General features: G+C 40.9%; 1 protein-coding gene across 1 annotated transcript in view; it reads left to right on the forward strand.

The window, feature by feature from the left end:
- The window catches only part of CAMK2B (calcium/calmodulin dependent protein kinase II beta), a 275,191-nt gene that overhangs the window by 218,064 nt on the left and 34,024 nt on the right, over nucleotides 1-23,103 (forward strand). Inside the window, exons 15-21 of the mRNA XM_070765550.1 lie at nucleotides 9,418-9,462; nucleotides 12,462-12,510; nucleotides 18,044-18,163; nucleotides 19,000-19,125; nucleotides 20,863-20,967; nucleotides 21,696-21,824; nucleotides 22,886-23,020. Coding sequence (XP_070621651.1) covers nucleotides 9,418-9,462; nucleotides 12,462-12,510; nucleotides 18,044-18,163; nucleotides 19,000-19,125; nucleotides 20,863-20,967; nucleotides 21,696-21,824; nucleotides 22,886-23,020 — 709 coding nt within the window. The remainder of the gene's footprint in view (nucleotides 1-9,417; nucleotides 9,463-12,461; nucleotides 12,511-18,043; nucleotides 18,164-18,999; nucleotides 19,126-20,862; nucleotides 20,968-21,695; nucleotides 21,825-22,885; nucleotides 23,021-23,103) is intronic.

A 23,103-nucleotide genomic window follows, 5' to 3' on the forward strand; every position in this document is an offset into this window, starting at 1 on the left:
GAAACTTGAAACACCTATAGAAACACTACCTGAACATGATTCTGGTACACAGAAAATAAGATATAATTATAGATCGCATTTGGGAGTAATGTTTTTTATTTATTCATTTATTTATTTATTTGATTGATTGCTTGCTTGATTGATTGATTGATTTCTATGTCACCCCTCTCCGAGGATTTAGTAAAGCTAAAGTTCCTCAAAAGTGACAGTTATTCTGGGTTACTATTAAAACAGTTGTTTCTGAGTAGAAAAATCCAAAAACAATTGACTATGATGTGACTTCAGCATGCTTTTAAAAATTTAGACATAAATATTATAAAGTAGATATTTCCAATCTGGTACTTTCCAGATGTGTTTGCTTGATATCGAGAAAGAGTCTGAACATACCTGGTTAGAAAAGGAGGATAAAATTGTACAATCATAGAATATGAGAGGTTAAAGAAAAGCCTTAATTGAGCCTTAATCCAGGTCCTTCCTTAGTGCTTCAGCACCTGACAGGTTTTCATTCCATCTTTCTTTAAATACTTCAGCAAAGGCAATTTCACTCTGGAGGCAATGCACTACTTGATTGAGCAACCATTTGACATTTTTCTATTGTCTAACTGAAATCTGTTTTTTAAATCTGCTATTTAAAGTCGCTGTTTCTTGATCTTGGTTTTGGAATAGCTCGGATCAATTCTGGTCCAGTTCTATATGGTTTCATTTTAAATCTCTTAATTTTCTCTAAATATTTTATTCCACTGTCCCAAGTTACCACAAGCTTAGCCTTTTTCTCAAGTATAAAAGAGTGCAAAAGAATGTACATTATAAATATTTTAAAACTGCTGGAACAATAATTCTGGGACAAAACTGTAAACATTATATAAACATAAACATTAATTGATCTGCAGGGCTCTATTTGTTTTCACAGGATTTACAGATTGTGGGTTATTATTATTGTTATTTAATTATTGTAAATATATATAGAGGAAAAGGCTGTAAAGTAGGTATTAGGTTAATATATATAAGAACTATTTAAACTTTGCACAATTTGCTCCACTGTCAACAAGTCACTGAAGCATTAACAGATGAAGGAATTAGAATTATTATAGAAGTTTTAAAGCTCTCAGAATCTGTATTTGCGAACCTTAAAAATATTTCTATTTTGGTCTTTATTTTCAGTAGGTTCATTGCCACATCAAACTTAGATTGATTTCTTATAATTATTATATTTCATTTCTCTTCTTGATAGACCAATTGTACCGTAAAGGCAAAACCAAAAAAGAAGAGAGCAACAAACTAAACTACAGGTTGACTTTATAAGAAACAAATCTAATCACATTAGTATGAACTCTTTACAGCAACAATTACTGTCCTAAGTAATTCTATATGAAGCATGTTAGCCCAGATTAAGACACTAACCTATAGTTTTCTTTGAAAAAAATCATTGCAATATGAATTTATTAAGAACCCCAAGGTGGCAAATATGGAATTATTTAAATAACTTGGAGGTCATGTATTTGACCACAGGAACAGTAGCTTGCATAGAACTCTTCTACCAAATAATTACCAGTTTTGTAATAATGTTTTTCATGAAGTCTTAATATATGCCGTAATTACATTGGCTTTGCTGGCTTGGTAGATACCTTGAAATTTAGGTTGCCTTTGAAAGGAAATAAAATTCCACAACTGGGATTTTAAGGAATTTTCAGAAGGACCCAGATTGAAAACAATTGGACAGTTATAGGTAACCGCATTCTGTGCTTTGCTTATATGAATATGATACAAATTAGACAATGAGACTAATTCTTTAAATGCCTGTGACATTTTTTTATTGAAAGGTTTTCTTTGCCCACTAATTTTTAGTACAAAAAGTATTAAAATAGGTCAAGGGATGGAGATAGCAGGTTTAAATTAAATTGTTTGAATTCAAAACAGTATTTGGAGTTGTCCAGAAGAGAATAGAGTATGTCTACATCATACACACATTAGGAAGGTAGCAAAGTGTTAAAAATGGATCAAAACAACAAGGTTGAACTTCTTTCTTACATCACAAACTACTTATTTTCTATGAGGTCCATATTCAATGTTTACATCCCATTTATCTTCAATAGCTTTTTTGTCATTATTCAATTTAAAACTAGACTTTGAACTCGTTTTAATGATGAAAAATGTTATGTATTCCAGTTATTTGGTTCTCTTGTGAGCTTAAAAGAGGCACTTTGAAATGCTGACATTATATGATAAATGCTATTTTCAGAGTATTGGTGAGTAGTAATATTTCCCAAGCTATGTCAGTTGTTGGCCCTTCCTTTCAACGAGAAAATGTTAATTGAATAAGATGGCAAATTTCTCTTCAGTCAATTTATGTAGTTGATACTAGGAAAGAAGAATAAACTTAATAGGACTCCGGAAGTTTTTCTTCAGCATAGAAGCACCCTAGATGATGACATATGTTGGGAAAAGCTTGTCAGTTTCTTCAGTGTGGCAGGAACTACAGATTCCTTCTGTGATCAAGGGGAACAAATATTTGCCTTTCAAAGAAACATGATTGAAAACTGTCTTTGATTGAGCAAAATGGATGGGTTTTTTTTCCTCCCAGCCCAATTCTTCAATTATCTATTTAGCAAGAGCTTGGCTTTATTGAAGGCAAGGAGGCCAGCCCTTCCCAGATTTCAATAGCGAAAGCCTTATGTAGCATATTAGACATTACAGAGTGGCTGGTGCAGAATGCATCTGTTTGGTCCTGAGAAGCTGGGAAGTTTTCACTCCAGTCCAATCAGGAACTCAACGAGGTAAAATCTGATTGGCTCTTGATTTAAAGGGCTCCCTATTTAAGCCCCTTCCTATAGCAGGACCAGGCTGATGTTTGCTCGCTATGACCAATAAAGAGCTGAAATCACTAAAGCGTCTCCTGCATCTTCAGTAGAGGATCTTAACATTTGGCGACGAAGGTGGGATGCTGAAGGGAATTTTGAACAAAGGCAATCCAGCCCAGCAAGAAGGAAGCAACAAACCGCAAGGTGCCAAATTCAAAGGCTGAACAAAGGAAATGAGTCATTGACATGTTGCTTTACCATCCACCAACCCCATTTGATGCAGATAACAAGATCTGGGACAACTATATGCAAGATTTCATTGTTTCATTGGGGGCAAATGATATGAAAGATCTTCCTGACAACTGGAAAAGAAACATGTTCCTTGGCCATTGTGGATTTTTGATAGGGCTGTTGCCCGAAACAATGGAAACAATCACTTGGATGAAATTATAATAGGTGCTCAATTTGTAAGCCGATACGAGTTCAGCGAACGCCTGCAACAGGATGGTGAAAGGAAAGCAATTTCCTGGCTGAATTGAGAAAAGCCGTTATGCATTGTAAATTTCAGAACCTTGATGAAACGTTACTTTTTCAGCTCGTTAGAGGGGTGCGAGACACGGGATAGCAGAAAAAGCTCCTGGCTAAGGGAGATGACATAACCTTAAGGATAGTGGCAAAGGAAGCCAGAGTAGCTGAAACGTTTAACAAGGTTGCTGAAGCATTGTTCCGGAAAGGGCCCCCCTAGTAAAAGTAAGACTGTTGCAGAACTAACTGACCATGAAGAAGACGAGGAAGAGGTGTTCCAGAAGGACTGGAAAAGAGAGGCACAAAAAACAGAACCAGGAATTTGCGGCAATTGTGGGGGACCCCACCCCCGAGAAAACTACAAATTTTGTGATGTTGTGTGCCGCAGGTGTGGAAAATACAGTCATTTTGCAAGGGTTTGCAGAGCACCACACTGGGCACCCAGGGATCCTGACTGAAACTACCATCCGGACGAGTCGAGAAAAGATGACAGAGGCCACAATAGACGAGTCAGGGGCTACACACACACCCCATCCAGGAATCAACAACACCCTGTGGGAGGCCAGAGCAGTGCATTTATATGCATCACTGTCTCAGTGGAAGGGTCCCCCTGTGAGATGCAAATAGACACCAGTCCTCAATAACGATAGTTTCCTGGGAAACTGCAAAGCAAGCCATGCCCAACCTGAATGCGGCATAATTAAGAGCTCAGCCCATGAGAATCTCAGACTGCCAAGGAAACTGAATTCCAGTGGTAGGTGTCAAAAGAGTGATCGTCAAATACGAGGACCAAGAAGCAAGTTTGCCACTAATGATTGCCAGTCTGCTGGGTCGTGATTGGTTCAGAACACTAAGAATGAAGGTGACCAGAGATGAGAAAATGATAAATTCGACAACTGTGAATGTCTGTGATGACCTGCTGTGGAAGTTCCAGGAGTTCAATCTGATGCTGGGCACCCCTGTTTCCTTTAGTTTAGACCCCAAGTGCAGCCAATAAGTTTACGTCTTATTAGGGCTACTAGCAGGGTACAAGCCCACACCAGATGCTCTCTCCTCCAGAATGCTAAGATGGTCTTTGTTCCTTGCTGCTTACTCGTACACATTGACTAAGTGGCGTGGCAGGGCCATAGATGTGTTGAGCCACTACTCATTGCTGGACTTGGTGGACGACACTACTGCAGGCGTCCCAGTTTTACTAATCGACCTCGCCGGGCCAGGACTAATCACAATGGTGGACATTGCAGCCGAGACAACAAAAAGACGCCAACCTCTGCATTGTTTTAGACTGGGTGAGGAGGGGGTGGCCCCAAGGGCCGGTAAAGCCAGACCTCCAACCTTTTGCAAAATGACAAAATGAGTTAGAAGTGCAAGGGGGCTACCTATTGAGGGGTGAGTGGGTCTTCGCTCCTCTGTCACTATGAGAGGATATTCTAAGGTCTTTACATGAGAGGCACACAGGGGTGGTCAGGATGTAGGCACTGGCATGGAGCTATGTGTGGTGGCCCAAAATGGACAAACACAAAGAGGCTTGGGTTGCAGGGTGTACTCCGTGCCAGGAATCTAGGGCATTCCCCTCAAAGTCCCCTGTGAATGAATGGGAAAAACCCAGGGCCTCTAGGTCATGCATACATTTAAATTTTGCGGGGCCAATCCATGGGCAAACATTTCTAATAGTCATTGACGCATACTCTAAATGGTTGGAAGTTTCATTAATGCCCATAACAGCAACAGAAGCAGTTATCAAGGTATTAAGAAAATTAGTTGCCATGCATGGGCTGCTGGATGTAATAGTGTCTGATAATGGGCCTCAGCCAACATCCACATCATTCGAGGACTTTTTAGCAAATCAAGGAATAAAGCAAACCTTAATATCCCCTTTCAAGCCGAAGCACCAACGGGTTAGTGGAATGCAAAGTAAGAGCCACTAAAGAAACCCTGGGACGAATAGGCCCAGAGGACTGGCAAGCTGGAATAGACAAACTTTTAACAACTCAACATATAATCCCTAGCACAACCATGGGCAAAAATCCAGCCGAGCTCCTAATGGGTAGGAAGCTCTGGTCTGTCATGAATAGATTATACCCAAATTACCACAACATAAGGAAAATTCCCAGCAGGGAGAAAACCAGAACATTCCAAATAAGTGATCCAGTTTACGCAGGGAACTTTGCCATGGGGCCCCTATAATTACCTGGAAAGAGGCCTGGGAGATAGTAGGAAATGACGGTGGCATGTGGACCAATTACGAGACTGCCAACTGCTTAACAATGATTGGAAAAGAGACCCAAATCCTAGCCATGTCCTTCCTACAGCTCTAACTAAAACCCGAGAGCCAGTTCACATCCTGAGGTCCATCCAGCAACAAACAATGAGTCCAGCCGGCGCCTCGAACTCGATGTTCCAGCAAGTTCCAAAGAGGGAGCCCGAGAGAGAAAACACGTCCTCTTCGACTCCAGCCAACGCCCCAAATGAACTGCTCAGGTCAACTAGAGCAGTATCACACTCTATGTACCTAAATGATTACGTATGCAAAATTATGCACTGAACTAAGGGGGGAGGGATGTTATGTCTTGAGAAGCTGGGAAGTTTTCACTCCAGTCCAATCAGGAACTCAATCAGGTAAAATATGATTGACTCCTGATTTAAAAGGCTCCCTATTTAAACCCCGGCTTATAGCAGGACCGGGCTGATATTTGCTCACTATGACCAATAAAGAGCTGAAGTTACTAAACCATCTCCTGCCTCTTCAGTAGAGGAACTTAACAGCATCATTTATTTATTTTCTTTATTTAGTTCCATTTGTATGCCGCCCAACTCCCTAAGGACTCTGGCCGGCTATCAATTCAGAGGTTGCCAGTGGGGGCAAGAAACACTGGGTTGGATCTTGAAAAGAGATGTGAAACCTGTTTTTTTTTTTTGCTTCCATTCACTCCTTCTTCTCCTCCCCGGTGATACTCCCACCCATCGTTCCAATCTTTTCAGATGGGAATTGACTTTCATCTGCAACCCTCCAACATAGTTTTGTTCAGTTCCCCTCAGTGGCAGTCAAGATGCTTTGCTTTTATTGCTAATTCTGAATAGCCTCTTAAATTGGTAGCGTTGGTGCCTGTGTCAATAGGTAATTCGTGAGTACCGAAACCTGCCTTTTTATGAACTCATTCTTCCAGATCCCCAACCCCTCGCAATAAAAGGACTATTGACTGTACCAAGCTTGCACAGTTAGGTCTCTAGCCTTTAAGTCAAACCGCACGAGCCATTATAATAATTTATATTCTTCCTGGAATTCTTAGCAGGTTTGCACAAACTGGATTGTAGGTATCAGCTATAGAAAAAAAGTCTTGCTTTCACAATTATCTAAACATAACTGAAGTATGCTCTATTTCTTTAGGTTTTGGTTCAGAATTTCCTTCATAGCTGCTGCTGTTCTAAGACATAACACAGCACAAATATATTTTAATTTTTCTCAATAGTGAGCTTAGGATCAAGCCTCCACATCGGCAAAAAGAATCCAAACTGCACATATGAACTGAATAAACAATCTCTCACGGCCAACCCACACTCAGTAAAAGACCTTGGAATACTAATATCGAATGACTTAAGTGCTAAAGCCCACTGCAACAATATCGCCAAAAAAGCTTCTAGAGTTGTTAACCTGATCCGACGCAGCTTCTGCTCAGGCAATCTCACACTACTCACAAGAGCCTACAAAACTTTTGCCAGACCCATCCTAGACTACTGCTCATCTGTCTGGAACCCATACCACATCTCAGACGTCAACACCCTTGAAAATGTCCAAAGATATTTCACCAGAAGAGCCCTTCACTCCTCCACTCGAAACAGAATATCCTACGAAAATAGACTAACAATCCTGGGCCTAGAAAGCCTAGAACTACGGCGCCTAAAACACGATTAAACGTATCAGGAAAGACTTAATGAACTCCATCTGTATAGTCTGGAGGACAGAAGGAAAAGGGGGAACATGATCGAAACATTTAAATATGTTAAAGGGTTAAATAAGGTTCAGGAGGGAAGTGTTTTTAATAGGAAAGTGAACACAAGAACAAGGGGACACAATCTGAAGTTAGTTGGGGGAAAGATCAAAAGCAATGTGAGGAAATATTATTTCACTGAAAGAGTAGTAGATCCTTGGAACAAACTTCCAGCAGACGTGGTTGGTAAATCCACAGTAACTGAATTTAAACATGCCTGGGATAAACATATATCCATCCTAAGATAAAACACAGGAAATAGTATAAGGGCAGACTAGATGGACCATGAGGTCTTTTTCTGCCGTCAGTCTTCTATGTTTCTTCTATGTTTCTAATAAATAAATAAAATACTTTGAAAATACCATAAGAAGCAGGAACCAAGGAGGTTGCTTTAACAGCTCAGATTAATTGTTCATCTAACTGAGATTGGACAACCATTTGTCTGTAATGGTTTAGGCTTTCCTGCTTGAGCAGGGGCTTGGACTAGTCCCTTTCAGTTCTGTTATTCTGTTAAACCTTGTGTAGGGGTCTGCAGTAGCCTTCTCCAATTTGATCTCCTTTAAATGCATTAGGGCTGCCTAGCCTGTCTGAAATGCATGAATTTGGAGAAGGCATCTGTATGGTGATGGACAGGATTTTTTAAAGGTTCCCAATAAAGAAGAATCATCTCAAGCTAACTGCTCGTTTAACTGGAAATACCAAAGATTGAATTTGGAAGATCCTGCATCAAAGCATACACTTATTTATTTATTAGATTTGTATGCCGCCCCTTTGCAGAGCCTCGGAGCAGCATTATACATTATTTACTATTGAGTTGCTTCAAGCTTTATTAACATGCATATGTCTCTTCTCCTTCCCCATTTTATTCACACAACACCTTTAAGCATATTTAGCACCAGGTCATAAATTGGCCACACATGCATGTTCACTGTTACTAAAATAGGTAGACATATACAGTAAGTGTGGATAATTCTTAGACCACATAAAAAACATTACAGAGTGGTTTTCTGGCAGTTTTTCATCTTTGGAATGGTCCTTAATGGTCCTTAAACCACCTGGTGGGAGGTTGATACTTTAACAGTCATATTAAAAAAAAGAAGCCGGTCCCTCATTCTTACATGTTGTTTATTCCTGCCAAAGTCATTTTACCACCCTGCCTACACCAAGCCATAAAAGTCTTGTCCATATCAAGGTAAACCGAACAAATTAGTTTAATGCCCTCGAGTTACCTGCTTTCAGGTAAGTACATCTTAAAAGTTGTCAGAAAAGCACTGAATGTTTGTCAAACAATGTACTTTATGGAAGGTAAGTTCTCAGCTAGCAAAACCTCTGCTCAGCCCTCTCTAGAATTATATTGGATGAACTTTTCATACCCTATAGTGCTTGCTCAACCCTCTGTTGTGTACCCAACACCTATGGGTGAGAGATCCAAACTACGGGATCATCATGAAATGCACCCATGGAGTGGGGTAGAGATTGGTTCTAAACTCAAAAATTCAGAGCACAGCACAAATCCAAGGAATGTGCTCAGAGGACCTTCTGCTCTTCTTTTGCTTCATTTTTCCCTCCTTCCATCTTCAATGGAAGCCGCGTTGTGATGCTAACCGCCCAGGTAGGAGGGATGGTTGCCGCTCCCACCTACAAGTTTCTTCTTTGTTCTTCTGACCATACTCCCTATTGCAGCAATTTCTTTGGTTCACAAATGGATTAAACATCAATACCTCCACTTGCCCACTCCATTTCCAAGGGGGTCACAGCAATCTTATCATGGGGTTCAAGTATGATTTTTTGGTTTCATTCATGGAAAATCCAGTTTTGATTCTTCTCTTCCTGATTTATTCTGCCACTTTTTGTTTGATAATCATTTGCCTTTTGCTGAACTAATTGCCTTTTGCTTTTTTCCCTTCCATTTTGTTCCCCTCCCCTGCTCTTATGTGGGTCTTGGTCTTTATCCCCCTTCCTTTTCCCATTTTTCATATTTTTTACCATCATTTTCTGCTCCATCTCCTCTTCCAATTATTGCCTCTTCTCCTTATATATATTTTTTTAATTTCTTCCTCTTCTTTGTTCTGTTGTTCTTTGGTTCATCTTTCCTTCCTCTGTAGGAACCTCAAACCACCGTTATCCATAACCCAGTGGACAGCATTAAGGTACTGCTGCCTGACTTTCCTTCTCCTCAGTTTTGCCCTTTTTGTTATCTTGGATAAAAATTGACTTTTTTCCCCCCTGCTCCTTGCATTGCTGTGTAATTTCACCTCTGGGGACAGACCATAGGCTCTTGTTATGCCTTTTTCCATATACCCAAAATCCTGCAACCTAGACCCTAACCCACTGGCCTTACTAAGAGGGGGGGGAGAGGTTTGCCTTTTGAGGTGTTATAGAAAGCACAAAGTTAACAACTGCAGCACTGTTTTTGAGAAGTCTGGCCTTCTTGAAGAATCACAAAGGGGGGAAAGGTGAAGAATTTTCATGACTTCTTTGCTGGTGGTATGTTCCCTACATTTTGTTTTAGGTCTTTTAGGCTTACAGTGAGACTAATAAAGACGGCCCAGACAGAACAGATGGAATTGAGGGGAAGAAGTTGATAGTCATTTGTCACCTGGGACTAGACCTTCTGGAGGATGGGATTGTCCTTCAAACCTGTTTTCTCCTGTTCTGGTCCTAGATGTGTTGAGTCTGCTAGTTTGGTTTACTGCAGTCTCCACATAGATTGAGAACTCCAGATGAGGAAAAACTCCAAATGGGGGAGACAACTTTCCCCATCCCAAGTTCTCAATCTGTGTGGAGATTCTCATAATCCCAACTGTACTCCTAAGAGTCTCAACTGAGTGTTTTTGTGCTAGGGAGTAGGATGGGGAAGAAAGCCTCAACTCTGACCCCAGAGATCTTTCGTGCTCAAGTGAAAGAACACAGTCAGGCAGACTAAAGAGAGACATCCCAAGAGGCTGGACGGTCTGAGGAACAGCATAGTTACTCCATGTCACAATCATTCATTATTGGTCCCAGACTTCACTTCAACCCAGACCTGCATTTTCTTAATCCATTCTTTGCTGCAGGGTCTTTAATTTTTTACCATGTTTATGCTACCTCTTCAAGCCCACTCACTCAGTGCATCTGACATAGCCTTAAGAAGAGAACCAGTTGGAATTTTTGGGGGGGTTTGGCCGGTTTGTTTTTTGTTTTTTAAAGATTAAATCTGATAGAGGCTGGTCAAGGAAAGAACGTTAGTACCAACCTCCCCATTTATTTATCTTTTCTTCTGGACAGAATATTTCCTGTTGTAGATGAATTTTAAGGGAGAAAAGGATAATGTTTTTCTAATTATACAACTTGTTTTTTTTAGAGGGAGTAAAATCATAAATTTGTGGAGTGCTACCCAATCTAAGATTATATTGGGATCAGGGATGGGTTCCAACTTACCTTGCTAGTCTGCTTCCTCCCGCGCAGCAGTGCAAACAATTCTAAAAAAATTCAAAAAACAAAAAAGCCGAAAACAAAATGGTAACACATACACAGTGCCAGAAACTCAGCTTCTATGCATGCATAGGAGGTTTTTAAAAAAAAATAACACCCCCCCCATTTTTTTAAAAAAAGATGACGGCGCCCATGGACTGGGGCTGCTTGATCTGGTTCAGTGACGTCATTGTGACGTCAGATGTTCAGTGATGTCACCATGACATCACCAGTGGGTCATCACTGGTTTGAGTGAACCAGTCCGAACCAGAAGGAACCCACCTATGATTGGGATGAAGAATCTGGGGAGATTATGTTGAATGTCAGGCTTTGACATTCTTCCAGATGGGCAATAAATGAGGCTACTAAGGTCTTCTGTTCATATTTACAATTATTTCTAGAATATATTCTTTTTTGCTGCAAATGTTTGGAGAAGAAATCCTCTCATGTTAGAAACATAGTTTTTGTCATGAGAGAGAATAACTATTTAAGACGGCACAGAAAAATGAACTGTTTTAAAATGTTATCATAATGTTAAATCTACTCTGTTTTTGACAAATGAGATAGTTTGATTTGTATTCAAAAAGAACTTGGGAGGACATCCCATTTGCTGCTTTTATTGCATTTGCTTTCCCCAACAAAACTGCAGAGACTCCAGGCAATCTCCCAGAATCAGACGCAATTGAACAGAAGGGGAAACTATTAATATATTAATTTAATTAATATAACATACATTTTGTAAAAGTTACATGTGAAAAATTAATCATTCTGTTTGGAATTTGGAATTTTTGAACTAATGTTAATAGTATGTGAAGGATAAGATTCTATTCTTATATCTACTCGAATAAATTCTGTGCAGACCCATTAATCTAATCAATGGCATTTATTTGCAAATAAGCCTTACTTTTAGGAACTATTTTTTATGAGATGGTCCCCAGACCATCTCCATACCTCAGTGTTTTCAACCTCCATAAATCAGTATTTCTCAACCTCTACAACTTTAGCAGAGCTGGCTGGGAAATACTGGGAGCTAAAGTCCCCACATCTTAGTTGCTGAAGCTGAGCTGCCACAGATCACCTTGACAGTCTGACAAGTCTTAATTCTAGCATTATATTATTTGATAAGATGCTTTTGAGAAATGAGAATATTCTTATAGTTATGAGCAGGGCCACAATAAGTTTATGTCATAGCAGATACTCCAGTAGTAAATAGGATCTGGCACAACTATCGCGAGACATAATTATCTCAAGGTTCATTCTATATGTAGAAGCAAATGATTTTTTCCTTGTTACAGTTGATCCACACTTCAACATTAAAAATGGGACTTCTAGCTCAATTCTGAATGAGAGTCTCTATCAATCTTACTAAAGTTGAGATTTGAGTTCTTTCTTCCTTAAAAAGCAAGAAAAACAAGCCAACTGCAATTCTGTTTTTTAAGTTGGTATACTTCATGAACCATCTCCTTAGTTTTCTTGGATCAGATACTTCTATATTGATTAATATGGTGATTTATTGTTATGTGAGAAAGGAGATTTTTGAGTATCCCGTGATTTCTTTTCTGATTTATCTAGATTCCCTAATCAAGTTCAGTGCTCTGATCAAATTCAATGCTCACCATCTCCTCAAACATCTATTTGTGGCCAGAGCTGCTAACCTTCTGTTTTCTTTTTCTCCTATTCCTATTTGTCTCCACAGGAATCATCCGACAGCACAAACACCACCATAGAGGATGAAGACACGAAAGGTAACAGATTTAAAGAGTTGGTCCAGAGGTCAAAGACGTGACATCTGGAGACTGAGTTATTCCGTTTGCATTCTCCTGATTGTCTGTGTGCTTGACTGTAAATGGAATATTGGAAGCTGTACCAGTTTACATAAGAGAAATGGATAAATGCAGACTCTGTTTTAGACCATAACTAGAAATGAAGTTGTGGGCAAATGGAAAACTGATATGCATGCTTTTGCTTGTTTGATGAATTCTGGCTTATTATGAAGGAGGTGTAGTCCTTAAGTTTGCAGGCTGTTGACACTTACTGATGACAATTGATCTTCAAGGATACTTGAGAAATGCCACCTTTGTGAAGTCTGTATCTGCCATCATAACTGGTGTTTTGTTTTAAGTGATAATTCAAGACTAAGCTCAAAACCGGACCTAAAACCGCATGCTTATCATGTCTCTTTTCGAATAACACATTTAAAGAATAAGTCAGTTTTGCCCTACTAGATGGAAGATCAGGAAGTAATATGAAGCTTTTGTGATGCTTAAGATACTGTATATTTTGCTCCATCTAAACAACCTGAATATTGTGGTTTCCCCTTCCAATCAAAATGCCATCAGCTTTGCCCACAGGATCTACAGGACAGGTGCCATGAAGGTTCAACAAGATGACATTGTATGACAGAGGGGACATGGAACACTCCTGTTAGATATAGTGGGATGTACAGAGTTGATGGGACATAAGCAGCCTTGTAAATAGTTTAGTCCTATGCTGTGTAGGAGTTTTATAAGTGATAATCATCATCTTCAGTTTCATCCAGAAGTCTGCTGGGACACAGTGCAGCTCACAGACTAGTGGTGTTATATGAATGCATTGGAAATATCAAAAAATGCCCACATTGTTGCATTCTGGACAAGGTGCAGCTTCCAAATGCTCTTCAAAGGCATTCATGAAGAGTATGTTACTGCCATCCAAACAGGAGTTAACTAAGATGTGAATCACTGTGAGCAAGGCCAAATGGTGCACACATCAACCGGTGCAAAATTTTCTGACACTATAACAATAGCACATAGACTTATATACCACTTCCCAATGCCTTTCAGCCCTCTCTAAGCAATTTACAGCATATTGCTCCCAACTATCTATGTTCTCATTTTACCCACCTTGAAAGGATGAAAGGATGTGTCAACCTTGAACTGCTAAAAACCGAACTCCTGGAGTGAGCAGTGGGTTAGCCCTGCAGTACTGCATTCTAACCACTGAACCACCACGACTCTATAGATACCTTTGTGTTGGAGGAGAAAAGAAGGAAGGTTGAGTTTGTATTATTTGCATTCAAGACCTACACACACACACACACCAGGAGAGAGAGAGCACTCTTTCAGAATAACCTTACGCTTTCTCTTCTGTCCAACATATAGCCGTACTTCCTGTGTATGCCTTTGTTGTCAAATAATTTCCTTTTTGAAGCATAACCTTTTATATTTAGTAAAGCAGGGCTCCAGATCAATTGCAGGGGAGGGTGGGTTTTGTTCCTTGACTAATGAGGGTTAATTTGTGTAATACAGTTCTGCTGTAATGGATGGCATGTGTGTGCATGGTCTACATGTATGCTAGACTGGGCTTGTGTTTTTTAGGGGACAGCCAGCTTGCATTTCCAAGAGAAAAACATGGGCACATGTCTAGACACGTAGCTTCTAGAGGAGTTGAGCAAAAGGCAGAGGACACATTCTGAAGCCCAAGAGGTGATTGAAGAAGAACCACCCTCATGGAAAGCTTTGTCGTATCCCTTCGCTTCATGTAACCTTTCACAAATGAGGGGTGAAGACTACATGATACAAGGCTTGTCTCAAATTTCTGTGGTTTCAGAAAGAATTTGCATCTTTTTGAATCATTCACTTTCATAGATTACTCAAACAATCAGTGCCAGGATAGAGTTAGGAAATATGCTATGCCCTGATGCTTAAATGATAGTCACAGATCAATGTGATCAAGTGAAATGAGTTTGGAATCCAAGAAAAGCAAAGCTGAGTCTAACCACATCCTGTGTTGCTGCTCAGATACCTTATAAAGAATCAGAATCAATCTTTATTGCACACACAGATCAGCACAAAAGTTAAACATTAAAATAAATGTAAGTTCGCTAGAAATAATTGGAAAATAACTACAATTATTAATATGAATGAGGATCTTTAGTTCTTTAGATTTTTTTCCCTTATCATTGCAGCAGCACAAAATTTTGCTACTGCACGAGTTGTGGTTGGATTTGAATTCTGGAGGAGATGTTTCATGTAGAAGTTATCTGATCTCCCAAGAAATCTCGCTACTAGAGGGAGAACATACGTGAATCTGATATTCCTGTAAAACTTGCAGCACAATAGAAGTTGTGAATTATCTTCAATTTCCCTATTGCCACATGTACACTTCCACTCAGCTATTTTATTGTTTCTGCCCTGCAGGAGTGGTGAGGGGAGGATATTAAGTCGGCCTGAAAAAAAAGATGCCATTCTACTCTTAGGAAAAGTCAGGTTTTTCAGATACCTGGCTGGTTCCCATACACCCCATTGTCCAAACTGAGGGGAAGTAGTTACGTGGGTATTGCTCTGCATCCTATCCAATCAGGACCAAGCCTTCAGTCTTTAAAAACCGCCGGATCTGCTCCTTCCCCAGATTTCGCTCGGTCCTCTGCTTTGCAGGACGTGTGGTGGCTCCTCTCCTTTGTGGCCTTAATTCATTCCCTCGGCACACTCTTCAACTCAACGTCTCTCAATTAGGATCCTTCTACAACAAATTAAATTGATAAGTACAGCCATTTTTCCTCTTGCCAGCTCCCTTCCTCTCCCCCCCCCAAATGATCATCATGACAGATGCCAGTCTCTCCAGATGGGGTGCCCATTCAACAGGTATGATAGCACAGGGCACCTGGTCGGCACAAGAGGCCAGGTGCCCCATTAATTGGCAGAAACTGAGAGCAGTCTTCCTAGCCCTCAAACCATTCAGATACTTCATCCATCACCAATATGTTCTGATTCTCACCGGCAATATGGCTACCAAGAGCCACATCTGCAAACAGGGGGGCACACGATCCAGAGCTCTAATGCAGGAGACTCTCAAGTTGGGTCTCTGGGTGGAGAAACACCGCCAATCCCTATTGGCAGATCACATCTCCAGAGACCTCAACACACAAGCAGATTGGCTCTCCTGCAGGGAGATAGACCTGGGAGAAGGGAGTCTTCTTCCATCCCTCTTCTTCCAAATCTGCCTCAGATTTGGCCCATCAGAAGTGGACCTCTGCGTCACTGCAGACAACACACAACTCCCACTATTCTTCCCAGGGGCAGAAGCAATCAATGCCCTCAGGAGCCCTTGACCCCAGGGCCTTCTCTATGCCTTCCTGCCAATTCCCATTATCCCAGACATTATTCACAAGATCCTCCAGGAACAGGTGCAGATAATCCTCATCGCCCCTCAGTGGCTTTGACGAGCCTGGTTCGTGGACCCCCAGGCCCTGTCCATCGAACCCCCATGGTGACTCCATGTTTCGGAGGACATGCTTCGGCAAGATGGGTCCTTCCATCTGGATCTGGCTTGGTTCTACTTGACCACCTGGAGGTTATCTGGCAGGATCTAGAACTCCAGGGGCATGACCCTGATGCCATCTTTGTCATACAAACATCCAGAAGACCATCCACAAATTGTATCTACAATCATACCTGATCCAAGTTTTGTGAATGGTGCTCCCAAGAAGACATCTCTCTACATTCCCCTTCACAGAATCATCTCCTTCCTCATGAAGGGCTTCCACCAGGGACTGTCAGTCAACACTATTCGTAGACAAGTGGCAGCTCTATCTTCAGTCCTCGCAGGGCCCAGATGAACTCCCCTTCGCAGTTTCCCTGAAATACAAAAGCTAATTGAGCGAATTACCCAATTGAGACTCCCCACCATTCACCAATACCCCACATGGGACTTACCTCAGGTTCTATCATCACTTACAGATCCTCCTTACGAACCTCTGGCCACAGCATCCCTCCTACACCTGTTATGCTAGGTGGCCTTCCATGTGGCAATTACATCAGCCTGACGTATCTTCGAATTGGCAGCCTTATCCGTAAGGCAGGACTTGTGTCATTTTCATTAGGATAAAGTAACCCTCAGACTGGACCCTACCTTCATCCCGAAGGTCAGCTCTCTATTCCACAGATCACAAGACATCATACTTCCTTCCTTCTGCACCAGACAAGGCCATCGCTTAAGCCACAAATAGCATACTTTGGATGTCACCAGGGCTCTACGCATTTACATCAAACGTACCCAAGCGTTCCATAAATCCGAGGCCCTGTTCGTTGCTACTATCTCAGATCTTTAGGCAGTAAGGTCTCTTCTACCATCTTGGGCAGATGGATAAGGGGCACTATTTCCAACGCATACGAGCCAGCTGCCTTGCCAATTCCAAGGGGCATCACCGCCCATTCCACCAGAAGTGCAGCAACTTCAACAGCATGGGCTACTCAAGCGCCACTTGAAGTCTGCAAAGCTGCCATTTGGTCTTCGCCCAACTCATTCATACGCCATTACAAAATCGAGAACTACACCTCGGCAGATGCAGCCTTTGGCCGTAGAGTCATCTTTCATGACCTTTAAGGTCTCCCACCCTATAGGAATACATCTATTTGGTATGTCTCACGTGACTACTGCCACTCCCTCATCAATATGGAGAACAGGCATTAGAATCTTACCTGACCGCCTCTTTTCATATGCAGAGAGAGGGCATTAGTCACCTCTCTTTCTATTCTTTACTCTATTTTCTCTTTTATCTTCTTATACTAACCTTTCTTAAGGCCAAGAGTTGACTAAGTCGAGAGCTACCACAATCGAGCCAAGTCTATGGATTCGCAAAACCTGGGGAAGGAGCAGATCTGGTGGTTTTTTAAAAGACTGAAGGTTTGGTCTTGATTTGATTGGATGGGATGCAGAGCAATACCCACGTGACTATTGCCCCCTCTCTGCGTATGAGAAGAGGCTTTCAGGTAAGATTCCAACGCCTTTTTAATCCGATTTCTTCTATGGAGAGATATCCTGTTAAGTTCTAACTGCATATTTCGTATTCTTCTGGTAAGCACTTGCTTGGCTTGATTGTAACATTGGGATATTAAAAATAATGAGGAAAGTCTATTGAAGGCCAGCTTATGCTCTAATGCTGTTTCCAGGGAGGAGGAAAGTTGTCTATTAGGACTGAAAGTGTGAAGCCTTCCTGGAAGAATTGAATTTTCAACCACTACCTTGTTAAAAAGTCTCTTCCAGGCTGGACATGAATGTAATCAAACCTTCCTGCTTGTCATACTTAGAAGTATGTTGCCTCTATGTGTCTTGTGTATCTTAATTCCATTTCCCTATTCTTTTTACTTCTATTAAAATACATTTTAGTTTCCCATTCTATGTCTCCTATTTTGTGTTATTTTTCCTTCCACCAAAGGTGTCACTGTTCTTTGGATTTTTTTTCCTTTCTGTCTTTATGGTGTTTCTGTTTCTTTTTCTATTCTTTCACATTTTCCCCAGTTAAAAGCACTGATAATGAGCTTGTAAAAAGTCACGTGAATTCAGGATCTGCCCCTGAACTTCCTTCCAGCCTGCAGACATCTGTCATCTCATCTGCTGCTGCTGCAATCACGGCTGCCTGTAAGTTGCAAGGCCCCAATGTTGGTTTATCTGTTATTTATTTATTTGGAAGATGTATAGGGCTACCCATCTTAAGCCACTCTGGGCAGCTTACAATATTATGGTCCCCACCTTCCATTGAAGACTCCTAATTATAAACCTTTCATTCAGCTATAGCAATAAGCCTGGTTTCCTGGTTTCTGTTGTCTGAATGAACCTATTAGAAGCTTTAATGCTTTCATCTCTTCCTCTTTGATGTGCCAGAGTTTGGCAGCCTCCGCTCTGGACCTTCATAATTGAGCTATGGCTAGATTGAGTAATGATTTCACAAATTAATATTCAGTTCTGGCTGGTCCTCAAATGATGGTTCCAGCAAATCATGGTTTCCTGAATTCAGCTTCACATTACCTGTACTTTAACCAAAAAAAGTAGAAACTGGGTCCCATCATCTTGCTTGCAAACTTGGTTGAAGTCCAAATCCCTAGGCCTCTAATAGGCTCAGCCATATAGAAGAATGATTACAAACAAACAAACAAAAAACCCCAAAACCCAAGACATCTCCAATGTGGGTATAAGTATGATAGTAGTTAAACATAGACAAGGTTTTTTCAACTTAGCCCTTATTCATATCCATGTAACTTTAGATCATTTGCCTTAGGAGAAATTTGATTTAGAAAGCCATAACTAAGTAGATAAAACACACATGGTGCATTGGTTAAAGGATTCATTGCATCTTTGAGTCATCTTTTCAGATTTTTTTTCTACCTCACTGTTACTTTTCGTTGTCCTTCCTTTATCTTCTCTCTTTCCTTCTTTCTCTCCTTCCCTCCCCACCTTTCTCATTTGTCCTGTCTCAGCCTCCAAGCTCTCTGATGTATTAGGCCTGGTGAAAAAGGGATCAGGCACTGCCCCTGTGGCTGAAGACCCAACAAATCCTTCACCCTGCATATTACCAGCTATTGCAAGCCCTCTCCCTCCCCAGTGTAAGTAGTGTGTGACTCCTAGGATGTGCAGAATTGAACCGCTACATAGCTGAAAAAGAGTGTTGCTAGAAAGCATTTTATTGCTTGTTATTAAACCAGGTCTTACATTGCTTTAATGAAATATAATGAATGCATTCTTGGCTTGGATTTCATTAGCAAAGATTGTATGATCCATTTGAAAGTCCTGCAAAGTAATAATGTCAAATTATACTAAATCAAAAAGTCTACAGTGTAATTAATTTCTTTAACCTCAGCAGGAAAACAACTCTTAATGCAACCAATTAAAATAATTAGTTCCGAATATGGAAAATTCTTGTAGTTTGTAAAGATGGAATAAGAAATAATTCATAATAATAACAAGCTAAAATTCTGGATTTCCACAAAAATAGAGAATTCTAGAGCATCTGAAAAATATCCCAAACATATTTAAAACATACAATGAATGGCTGTAAGAACCGGGTATGTCTAGTGCAATGAAGAGTAGGACTAAGGGTGTCGATAGCAGCCTTCCAGCCGTTGAGGGATTACCATAGATAGGATGAGACCAACCTATTCTTCAAAGAACCTGAGTGCCGGAAACCAGGAGTTGGGTTGCTGCCCGGACAGGGGGCAACGCAGTGGGGTAGCAAAAATGGAGCTCCACCCCAGAGCACCCAATTTGCACTGAAAAATGTTGAAGGAAAATGCAGGGCATCCTGCATAAGCCACGGCCACAGTGTGGTAGTAAAAAGTTTGGTAGCCCTTCACTGGTGGAAACATATCAAAAAGAGATCCAACCTAGAATTAAGAAGAAATTTCCTGACAATGCGAAAATTAAAGTGGAAAGGCTTGCCTCCAGAAGTTATCAATGCTCCATCACTGGAGGTTTTTAAGAAGAGATTTGTCCAGAATGGTATATCATCTCCTGTTTGAGCAGAGGGTGGGATCTCCAAGGTCCCTTCTATTTTACTGTTATTACCCTTGTCCTAATGGTTCTCTAATATTTTTCAACTCAACATTTTAGAGAATTTCTTGCCTTCTCTACTCCTATTTTTTAGCCCCAACTGCCTAGTTCTCTGGTGTATGAGGCCAGATGAAATAGAGTTCTCTGAAGCAGTAAAACCAAACATTTCTATCACTTTGCCCTTCTTTCCTTCTATTGTTGTAAGTCCCATTCCTCTCCTCTAGATTTCTGAGAACAGCCAAGTAGGAACTGCTCTACAGAACTAGCTTTTCTTGCTTATTATGGGATAGCATCCCTTCAATGTTGGAATACTCAATCAGTAAAGTGCACTAAAAGAATTGATGTGTTGGCTTGATATAAATTTATGTGCACATGCTAGGAACCTCAGCGGATTTTTTTTCTATGTTTATTATGCAACTCATGTAATTCTTGGGGCAAAAATGTCTTTCACTCAGAATTCAGGACTGCACCTAGATGCTAATTCACAAAAGCAACAAATGCAATCACTTTGCAGGCCAAATGAACAGAAGACTTGTGCTCCTCTAACTAATCAGCAATCGTTTTGTACAATTTAGCCTCTGATTAATGCCTTAAACATGAAACATATGAAGACATTGATGCAAGCCACTTGCTTCTTAATCATTTGAGGAACCTCCTTCCCTTCAATGGAATGCTTTCTTTAATCTGTCCTCTGGCTTTATTTTTCCCATCTCTGTGCTTTTTTATATTTTGTTTGTTTCTTCATCTTTCTCTTCCTCATCTCACCCTAGCTGCTAAACAATCTGATGTCTTAGGCATGGTGAAAAGGGGTCCTGGACCCCCAGATGCTGAAGATCCAAAGTGTTCCATTACTCTGCCTAATCCATCCATGGGTGTGGCTAATCCACTTCCTCTCCAGTGTAAATAGCAGAGGTATCTCTTGCCTCTAAAGTGGCATGTCACAAATTTGCAGAATCCCTCCAGCTTTCAGAATGGGCAACTTGCCACAGCCTACTCACCAGGGCAATTCGCCACAGGGCAACTCACCATGGCCAATTCTCTGCAGAATAATTCGCCATGGAACAATTAACAATTTAATTTAATGTTGTACCGCCTTTGCTTGATATAAATCTTTACTTTAATGATTATATTCTACCATTTCTTCAACAAGTAATTCTTGTCCCATGACTAATTGTACTGCGGCAAATTGGCCACCACGAGTTGTCTCATATGAGTTGACCATGGCAAGTTGGCTGCACTGAGTTGTCCTAGACCAGGGGTAGGCAAAGTTGGCTCTTCTATGACTTGTGGACTTCAACTCCCAGAATTCCTGAGCCAATCATGCTAGCTCAGGAATTCTGGGAGTTGAAGTCCACATGTCAATAGAAGAGCCAACTTTGCCTACCCCTGTCCTAGACCCCCGGCTTTCCACCTTCCTTTATTCTAAATAAAGTTCTTGTACTTAAAGAGAAGTAATTTCCCTCATGCAGTTGCACAAGGAGAGATCAAGAATAGTTATTCTCTTCAATATTCGGCTGCTACAAAGAGGGATTTTCCTGCCCTCCATTTCTGTTCTGCTCTTTGCACCATTCGTTTTGTTTTCTCATTTTTCCCCTCCCTTCCCTCTTCTCATCTACTGCCATCGCAGCTGCCAAACTCTGTGATGTGTTAGGCATGGTGAAAAGGGGCACTGCACCCCCTGAAAGTGAAGAGCCAAAGACCTCCAGCCCCCTTTCTGGACCACCCTCTATTTTCACCAATCCTCTGTCTCCCTCGTGTAAGTAGTGGACTGTCCCTGGGATTGCTCTATTACGATTCCTGCCATTGACATGAGCTCTTTGTGGGTCTTTTTTTAAACATGGGAACTTGGCTTCCCACTGATCTCTCCTTTAAGAGATTATTGTTGATTTTCTATCACTTGTCTTTGATGTAGCTCAATCCTACTGATCTTACCCCTAGTCCCCAACAAGCAGCATGACTGTAATCTTGCAAAACTCTTATTCCAGAAGTTTCCACAGAAAGCGGTAGGTAGTCTCTAGCTTCTAGAGGTCTTTGGCAAGGTCAGATTGCTTTAGAACAAACTTGATGGCAGCTCAAAAACTAAAAGGGAAGGTGAGGGAAATAACACATTGATCAGGGTTGAAATGCTTCCAAAGAAGTAGAAAGCTGCTCCACTGGGGATGTTCTCTAGCAAGAATTTGTACCTGGTAAAGTAATTTGTGCTGGAGATGCTCTAATAAATCAGGAGGAAGAGACAGGTTTCCAGCTGGCTCTCAGAATTAGTAATTTATCTTGTGAAATAGGTCAACTTTATTTCAGCCAGAGATCTTCCTAACTCCAATACAGAATCAGGGACAAGGAAAAATTTTAAATTGGGCTTCCTTGTTTATTCATTTATGGAATGGGTAAACATTGCAACTCTGGGAAGCCTGCAATAGATGATATTGAACATCAGTTAAAAACAGAAAACAGAAACTCAGATTCATGTTGCTCTCCAAAAAGGAAGCTCCACTCATCCCAACACCAAAACCCAAGGGGAAAAACTCCACGTTTTATTGCCTTTCTGAAGACCAACTGGGTCAGGGCTACCCATACTTTTGAGAGAAAGGTAGAGAAAGGTCAGGTGCCATAATAACACCTAGAAGCCTATAAGAAACCAGTTTAGGTTGTGAAGTAGGGTTGTTACAGGGACAGATAATTTTTCATTAAAGAAAGACCTGCCTATCTATAAAGTACATAATAAATAATTCACATATCATTTTTGAGGACTCCTTTCCCCACATCTGTTTTAATTTGTTTATTTTATGATTACCTCCATGCCTTCTTACATCTGTCTAGCGCCAGCCTCCAAGTTGTCTGATGTCCTAAGCATGGTGAAAAGGGGCTCTGGAGCCCCAGAAGCTGAGGGGCCACAACCTGCTGCCACCCAGTTTTTCCCCTTTCCACCCATTGCTAGTCCTCTTCCTTCAGATCGTAAGTAGCGAAAGTGGTGTCTGATAGCCAACAGCTGAGCCCTGCTCGATCTATTCAGGCTTTGAAAGAACATTCAGTTCTTC

This window comes from Erythrolamprus reginae, chromosome 12, assembly GCF_031021105.1.
Source record: "Erythrolamprus reginae isolate rEryReg1 chromosome 12, rEryReg1.hap1, whole genome shotgun sequence".
Lineage (NCBI taxonomy): Eukaryota > Metazoa > Chordata > Lepidosauria > Squamata > Dipsadidae > Erythrolamprus > Erythrolamprus reginae.